Here is a 9,224-nt window from a genome sequence, read left to right as displayed (position 1 = left end):
CCCAGCACTCAGGAGGCAGAGGTAGGAGGATCACCTGAGTTTGAGTCTACACTGAGACTACACAGTGAATTCCAGGTTAGCCTGGGCTTGAGTGAAACCCTACCTTGAAAAACCAAAAAAAAAAAAAAATAAATAAATAAAAATAAAAATAAAAATAAATAAATAAATAAAAATAAAAGGTACAGAGTTCAAACTAGGTGCTATACATTATGGATTTAGACAAATGTACAATGACAATATCTATCACCATATTGCCATGCAAAATAGTTTCTCTGCCTTAAAAATCCTTTGTTTTGCCTACTCATCTCTTTCCCCTATCTAGTCCCTGGATAGTGGGGGACACCTTTTTTTGATTTTTTTATGATTTATTTTTACTTGAGAGAGAAAGAGAAAGAATGGGCATGCCAGGGCCTCCAGCCACTGCAAATGAACTTCAGATGCATGTGCCACCTTGTGCATCTGGTTTATCTGGTTTACATGGGTCCTGGGGAACTGAACCAAGGTCCTTTGGCTTTGCAGGCAAGCGTCTTAACAATTATGCCAGGACTTTCCCAGAATTCCATATGGACGGAATCATAGGGTACAAAGCCTTTTCATATTGACTTGTTACTTGCTAATATGGTTTTAGGATGCCTCATTGTCATTTCAAAACTTGGTATGTGCTTTTCATTGATGAATATTCTTCCACTATCTGGATGGAGCAGTTTTTAATCCACATGCCAACTGACTTATTTTTCTTTCTTTCTTTGCTGTTTTTTTTTTTTTTTTCAATGCTACACTGTCTTAGTTACTATAGCTATATGTGGTATATTATATCACTTGCAAAAGGTTAATAATTATACACCATTATGATCCTAAAATATTAACCATTCCTTGCTACCATCAACATGGTTTAAATAGTGTTTAATATTTTTATATTAGCAAAGAATTTCTTGGTTTGATTCAGGATTCAAATAACATTCATACAATGCAACCAATCTATAGATCTCTAGTTTCTCCCTCTTTTCATCCTGTTTTAATTTTCTTTGCCTTTCTTTCTTGAAGAGGTGGTTGCTTGCTTTAAAATTTCCTCCAATATTGACTTTGAAGAATGCCACCAAGATATGTTTCTATTTATGGTATTGTGGAAACTTCCTGAATGAGACTCACAGCCATGCAGACAGAGAAGAGGATGATTTATTATTTATTCACACTAGCAGATTGACACCTAGATCACTCTATCAGTCAGCCCTGAGCTTAGGCAAGAGGGGCTTTTATATCTTTCTTCCTACAAGCAAGCAAGGTTACAAACATGTAGATGGTGTGAATGTGTAGCTACATAGTTTAAATTTCTTGTAATTTCTGTTCTTAGTCAACCCAAAACTATCAGTTAACTCATAGAACAGGCAGGGAACTTATCTCTATGTTCTTTGGTCTCCCCCTGTGAAGGCTTATGGAAGGAAGCTTATCTCTCTGTTTTCTGGTCTCTACCTGCAGGTGGCTCATGGGTGACCAGGCACTTATCTCTGCTCTTTGTGGGTAACTTTAGGACTCTTGGCGGCTCTGTAATTTAGCATAAGTATTTCTTTTATTGCTATTTTCTGCTAGAGTACTTCTTATGTTGTTAAGTAGACAACTTCCATTGATGTATTTTAAATGTTGTTTCCAATTTTTTTCCTGCATATTGGTGGTACATTTGGCAACCAGGGATAAAGTAAGCTTACTGGCAAAGGTGGTAGATGGTCTCCCTCTACTAATACTCTTACATATCTTAGGAGAAAACTGATCAATGTAAACACCAATCCTCTGTTGTGGTAAACTAAGTAATATTTAACCTGAACTTTCAGTTACAGACTGAATTGCACATTAGTGTTAGCTCCACTGAATTCTGAAAATGACAGTACAGAGTATGAGGGGCATGAAAATAGCTATAATGCAAGTGTTTATGAACATAGTTCCTGTATAGCACACTTCTATGTCTATGTGCAGTTTGTGAACTGCATGCAGGTGTATGTAGAGTCCTGGAAATGTCTAAATAAGGTCTCGGAACCACATGTGTACAGAGTTCATGTAATAAACGTGTAAATGTGCAGATTCATTGTACTGTTATTGTATACCAATTTCTTCCTAAGTGCAACATTCCATCCTTATGAAGTTCCAAATTTAAAGAGGCTGAATGATGGGAAGCTCCTTAAGCCTCAGAAAGTAAACAGGGCTCAGGGTATGAACACCTCACAAGCCTAAGGATGGTTGTGAAATTGACAAGACTCACAAAGCCCCTCTTCAAAGTTATATAAGGAATAATAAGTGCTTGGGAAAAAAGACTTTTTGACCATCCAAGTTTCCTGTAAGGGACTCATTTAATGAGCTCTAGGGGTGTGCTCCTATAAGTAACCCCAATAAACTCAAAGATTCATAAGGTAGACTTATTGTTGGTTTCCTATCTAAACTAAAAAGATGTTCATATCTCCTCAGGAACAGTTAATGTAACAACTGCATGTATGTATTTATAGAATCTCTGTATTGTATGCATGTGTCTGTATACAGCCTTGTACTTCACATGTATCTATGTACAGTTACATATACTGCTAACATCTCTACAGTTTTGCATTACATTCATGTCTATGCAGAACCCTATGCTACATGTGTGAATTCAGGTACAGAGTCTTTATGTTGTACATGAGTGTGTATGTACAGTATATATATGAAATCCTAGTACTGCACAAATATCTATGTGCACAGTCTCTGGTCTAGATGTGTGTCCTTGTATTGAGTGTGTGTGTAAGAGAACTGTGAGGAACAATACCTCAGAAATCAGAACTAAAAACAGAAAAGGACTGGAGAGATGGCTCAGTGTGTTAAGGCACTTGCCTTCAAAACCCAAGGACGTGGTTTTGATTCCCCAGTACCCATATAAAGCCAGATTCATAAGGTGGTGCATGTGTCTGAAGTTTATGTGCAATGGCCAGAGGCCCTGGTACACCCATTTTCTCTGTCTCTCAAATAAATATATATTAAAAATCATACAGAAAACAAGAAAAAAATAACATCACTTTCAGAAGCAAGACTCAAGAGAAGGGTCTACACACAGGGAGAGAATGAGAGAGCAGCACTATTGTAGGATAAAAGTATAATGACTGTTGAATTTTGAGGGCAAATACCTCAAATTCTACATTCAGCCAAGGAACCAATACATAATTTCTTCAGATATTCAAGGCCTCAAAAATTTTACTTCCGTTGTATTTCATCTGTAAGAAGTTACAAAAGACTGAATTCTAAACATGTGAAGAGGCAATAATAATAGGCATGGCAACATCAAAGAAATTCACTATAGAATTGTGGGTTACTAGCATAAACACTCAGGACTGGCCATGTGCTTACCTTGAATAGAGGGCAAGAAAAAGACATGCTAACTTTCTAATGGTTTTCATTCCAAATTGAAAATTGGTATTCCAAAGACTCAAGTCATATTCACAAGGTACTAATTATTGTGTATTTATAACCTCATCAGGTGGAAAGAAGCTTTTCAGTGATGAAGGGGTAATGATTCTCCCTGAAAACTATAGGGAACCAAAGAGTTAATAACTGTCCCTAAGACTAAAAGGCCTTAAAGGCCTGACACTTCCTTGATTGATGTACTTGCCTTAGCCCAGATGGCCTTGAAGGACCAGAAACCATCTGAGTATCCTCCCTTATGCAATCCTGGCTGAAGAAGCCTATTCTGAATAAGGACACAAGCAGTTCTTGCATCTACTGCACCTGATACAGTCTGTTTTTCTTAGGATCCTTCTTAGAAGTGTGAACACTAGCCTGGCTCAGTGCTTCAGCCTTCATCCCACAGGAAGGCTGCTGCCTCTGGCTGTTTCTCTCAATAAACAGTCTATCAAGTCCAGTGTTCTCTTTTGCTTTTATCTTATACTTTCCTTACAAGTGACACATATGCTAAAACTTACAAAATATTTGGGTGAGAGGCTGAGTGGATAGTTCAGTCAGTAAAGTGCTTGCCTTGCAAGCATGAGGAACTGAATCTGATCCCCAGTATCCATGTAAAATGTGGAGTATGGCAGCATGCACCTGTAATCTCAGCAATGGAGAAGACACAGTTGGATTCCTGGGACTTGCTGACCACTAGATATCCTGATGGGTGAGCTTGAGATTACTGAGAGATCCTGACACAAATGATATGAATGTCATTCTTTTGTTTGTTTGTTTGTTCTTTTGAGGTAAGGTCTCACTTTCTAGCCCGGGCTGATCTGGAATTCACTATATAGTCTTAGGGTGGCTTTGAACTCACAGCAATCCACCTACCTCTGCCTCCCGAGTGATGGGATTAAAGGCATGTGGCACCATGCCTGGTATGAATGTCATTTTTGAGAATAACACTTATGGCTGGCCTCTGGCCTCTACATGCATACACTTGTATGTATACATGTACAAACATGTATGTCCACAAACATACAAGCATGCATACACAAACAAAAAAGTGGGTGAACAGAAATGAGATTGGCATACAAGGTGCATGATGGTCTTCATATACAACCAGAAGTTAAAACAAAGTGAGAATCATTGTAATTGCTTTTCTTTTTTTAAATAAATTTTTGTTTATTTTCATTTATTTATTTGAGAGCGAGAGACAGAGAAAGAAAGAGGCAGAGAGAGAGAGAGAATGGGCATGTCAGGGCCTTCAGCCACTGCAAACAAACTCCAGATGTGTGTGCCCCCATGTGCATCTAGCTAACGTGGGACCTGGGGAATTGAGCCTCGAACCGGGGTCCTCAGGTTTCACGGGCAAGCGCTTAACTGCTAAGCCATTTCTTCAGCCCTGTAATTGCTTTTCTAACTGAAGCATAATATCAAACATCTAATATTACCTTAAATTTTCAGACCAGTTCATAAGTCACATGACATTTAAAAAATAGTATTGATAAATAAAAAATGTATATTGCAGCACAGAGTTTTGAATAATTATATCAAGTATGTAAGAAAATTGAAAACTAATTATTTTAATATATTATGGTAATTATTTAATGATCTAAGATTTTCATATTGTATTAATTTATTGGAAAGCCGAGAAAGAGGCAGAGAAAGTGGCTATGGGTATACTAGGGCTTCCTGCCACCTGAAATGAACTTCAGATGTATGTACCACTTAGTGCAACTGGATTTGTGTAGGTACTGGGGGATGAAACCCAGGCTGTTAGTATTTGCAAGCAAGCACCTTCAACCTCTGAGCCATCTCTCCAGTCTGTGACCTAATCTTTAAGAGTGAAAATTTGTAACTTTTCAGAAAATATATAATGCTTTTATGCAAATGAGAATAGGATATTCCATGCGTTAATAGGATATTGCATGTATGCAAAACAGAATCACACACCACTAACCTCACCACTAACCTGTACCTACACCAGAATTAAAATGTAACTTTTTCTATTCATTTTCTTTTAAGAAGCTATATGTAAGGCTCACAGAAATGGGCAATGAGTGAGTGAAGTATGTGTAGGCCAACGATGCTTGCCTTGTAATGCCCAAATCATTTCCAAGAACACACCACTTTCATCTAACACTGATAAAGTGTCAGAAAAATGAAATTGTTTCTAGTAATCCTTTAGCACTTAAAGTGAAGCCAATGAGCTAGCTCACATGAAGCCATGTTGCATGTTTACATGGATACGTTCAAACCCCAATGCTCTCTGAGGACAGATTCTTGGAGCACTTCCATCCTACTTCAGCTGCCTTTCTGTGACACTTGTTCCCAAGCCTGGAGTACCTCTTAACTGTCTTCTCACTTAGGCTATGCTGTTCTATCTCTTCTTTCTTTCTTTATTTTTTTTTGTTTTCCAAGGTAGGGTCTTGCTCTAGCTCAGGCTGACCTGGAATTCGCTATGTATTTTCAGGGTGCCCTCAAACTCACAGTGATCCTCCCACCTCTGCCTCCCGAGTGCTGGGATTAAAAGCATGTGCCACCATGCCCAGCTGTTCTATCTCTTGTTCACTATTATATTCACCTTCTGTAACTCAAGTGACTTCCGAAATTCCCTTCTATCAAAATCCCCAAATGACTTGTTAGAAATTGTCCTTGGACTTCCCTCATTTGTTTATGGGGTTTTTTATGCCACTATCCTCCATTCTTTAAGTCGTCAAAACTTACCTGTTCCTGTGCTACTGGAGTTTATTAGCTCTGGAACACACTTTTCTGAGCTGTGTCTCCAGGAAAAAGAAGGCAAAAGCTACTGAGTTCAGAGGAAGAAGTGAAGGGTTCAGGAAGCTAGAAACTGTAAGCGTAAACATTGCAGCCTCAGAAGTCACCTCCAGACCCGGATCTCTTCATGTACTGAATGCACACAGGAGTTGGCCTACCTGTGAGGTTACTGAATGCTGTTGTGAGGTCATTTAGTACTCATAACAAGCCCCCAACAAACAATATTTTCAGGACACTTGACAGATGCTTTCTGATAATGAAGAGAAACAAGACAGAACAGTTCAAGTATTTATTTTGAGTGCTAAAAGCAGACATAAATAGTTATGTAGCTGATAAAAATGTGGAAATAAAGACACATAGGGAAAATGTCAACAATATCTTATGGTAAAAAATTCTTTATTTGCTTTATGAACTGTACTAGATATTGAAAATACCAAACATTTAACACTTCAGTTTTGTAACTTAGTTTATAGTCATGTTAGATATAATAGGTAACACACCAAGGAGAGAATATTATGCATATTTAATAGTTCTATCAAGCACGTTTTAAAAGATTAAGTTTTTACTTTTGGTTACTATGATTTCCCTCATGACAAATAAAAACATTTACTAACTTCAAATAATGGATATGTTTATACTATGCTCTGAAAATACTTGTACCAATAATAATTTTAGCAACTGACACACTGAAAGATTTGATATTACCTATACAAAATTTTGAGGAGCCTGACAAGTAAACTACAATCGAAGGATAGAATGAGGTTAGAGACTGGGCCTGAGATGACACCGTGACCGGAATCTACTCTGTAGGCTTGTTAGCAGTGAGTTATTGCCTGGTGACTTGGAGTGCCTCAAAAATAATAAAACACACTGTATGCCAGAGCAGTGCTCTTCCAGTTATGGAGCAAGTACTTCAAAGTTTGGGAAGTAGTAGGAGGAAGTAAACTGGTAGAGGGGCAGGAGCGTCAGCTATCCTAGGAACTTGGCTTAATCTTTAGGTACCCTAACGACTACCTGGCTCCCACAAGGCCTGTGGAGTGTGACACAGCCTCTGGCATTCATACTACACATACAGGTCACTGGAGATCCACAACACACTGATGTCAAATGTAAAATGACACACATCAAAGTAAAGAGTAAATGAGAATTAAAAGCTTCATGCCAAAGGTGTTCAGTGTGTAGCACTGGGCAAAATTAAAGTCAGAATTAAACCAACTATAACATTTTATTTAACTTTTTACTTATTTATTTACTATTTTAGAGAGAGAGACAGAGAAAGAGAATGAGAGAGGGAAGGTATATTGGCATGCCAGGGCCTTCTGAGACTACAAATGAACTGCATGAGCCACTTGGTGCATCCAGCTTTATGTGGGTACTGATGGGAATCAAACCCAGGCTTGCAGGCTTTGTAAGCAAGTGCCTTTAACCACTGAGCCATCTCAGTGTAGTCATCTATAGCCCCAACTATAACATTATAAATTGCAGACCACAGATGATTTAGGGACCACTGTATAAAATGAGATTTTTAAAGTTTAGGAAAAAGCTGTAATAGATGTAATTTTACGAATCTCTCATCAATCTCAAGTTTAAGTGATATAAGATTAAAGTTTAGTAAATGAAACATTGCAAGTCACTTCCAAATACATCATGGGTCACCTCAAAATACTTCTTGGAGAAGCCCCCTAGTAGTTCATATCATGAAACATTTAACAAGAAAAAAAATATTTAAAGTCTGTTAAATAGCCTTACAGGACCAAAGCTAACGAAAAAAATGGCAAATACAGCTTACAAATTTTAGTAGGATTTTTTGGTGGAAATTACATATCCATCTACACTACTTTCTACACTACTAAGTTGTGGGAAAAAGACAGAAGCTGGAACCCTAATTTCAAGCTCAATGCTTGATACAACAAACAATTTCCAGATAGGAGAGAAAGGAGACAATCTCACACTTGCTAACTTTCTGGCATGCCCTTCCACCATGGACATTCATGCTTTCATCATGGTTGAAGATGTAGCTTGGAAACAGGTGAGCTGCAAATGCATGCTGCTCTTGAACTTGTTCAGCAGCTCTTCCAGTAACCTGCAGGAAGGAGACATCATCAGCACACGACAGTGAGGATAGCCTAAAACTCAGAAAATATTCAAGGCACTTGTCAGCCAAGCTTGTTCTGTCAGCTCTACCTGCCATGCTGTGTTTAGAAGAAAGATGAAAAAGCTACTCTACAACAGAAATATATTGACCAAAAGGAAAGAAGCTAGTCAAAGGAATATATAAACAAACATATTCACATTTGCCTTTGATATTTTTCCCTCTTGTCCCTTTTTGTTTGGATTAAAATCCTTCCTAAAACATAGTACTAGGGCCTACTCCTTTAAATTCATTCTACAGTTGATAAACACTAAAACTCACCTTTTGTATTATCCAGTTCTGTGACTGTTGACAAGCATACACAGTAGTGCAACAGACCCTACAATCAGGAGATTGGATACTTCCCCACTTTATTGCTATTACAGTTGTCCCTCTGAGGTCACCCTTTCCTTCAAAGCCCACCCCCAGAACCTATAGTACTTGGGTTATCTTTTGTCCCTTCTAATCTTCCATTCTGTCTTACAGAATAGTGAGCAAAAATGGTTAGCTGGGCCTGGAAGGAAACAGAGTCAGTTCTATTTCCACTGAGAAAGTAATCTTGTGACATGATAATGTTAGTTTCCCTATATGATATGATAAATTTATATATTTCTAAAGCTAGAAAAAGCCTTAGAGCTTATCTGGTGTGGGTGAACAACCAAGCACCATGCCTCATAGCACTGATGTCACTGGACTGTGCTGTGGTTGAACAATTTTCAGTATTAGAGCTTCTAACTCAGTCCTAACCTGGGAATATGTGAGGATGTCTGGGTTTTTGCTTTTGTATTTGGATTTTTAACACAAAATATCAGTTTGTAGCCTAGTCTGGCCTGAACTTTAAATCCTTCTGCCTTAGCTTTCACCAGCTGGCTTTACAGTTGTGTCTCCTACATTTAACTCATTTGTTGTTCCTGAT

At 38.1% G+C, this 9,224-nt stretch overlaps 1 protein-coding gene across 3 annotated transcripts in view; it reads right to left on the bottom strand.

Moving 5' to 3' along the window:
• Positions 1-6,451: 6,451 nt before the first annotated feature.
• Exoc2 (exocyst complex component 2) overlaps positions 6,452-9,224 on the bottom strand; it is a 171,442-nt gene continuing 168,669 nt past the window's right edge. For all 3 annotated transcript variants that reach the window (XM_045136639.1, XM_004666142.2, XM_045136640.1), the window contains exon 29: positions 6,452-8,260. In XM_045136639.1, coding sequence (XP_044992574.1) covers positions 8,167-8,260 — 94 coding nt within the window. In that variant the 3' untranslated portion in view covers positions 6,452-8,166. The remainder of the gene's footprint in view (positions 8,261-9,224) is intronic.

The sequence above is a fragment of the Jaculus jaculus genome, chromosome 17 (assembly GCF_020740685.1).
Source record: "Jaculus jaculus isolate mJacJac1 chromosome 17, mJacJac1.mat.Y.cur, whole genome shotgun sequence".
NCBI lineage: Eukaryota > Metazoa > Chordata > Mammalia > Rodentia > Dipodidae > Jaculus > Jaculus jaculus.
The sequence above is the reverse complement of the archived record's forward strand: the minus strand, read 5'-3'. Positions and strand labels throughout refer to the sequence as shown.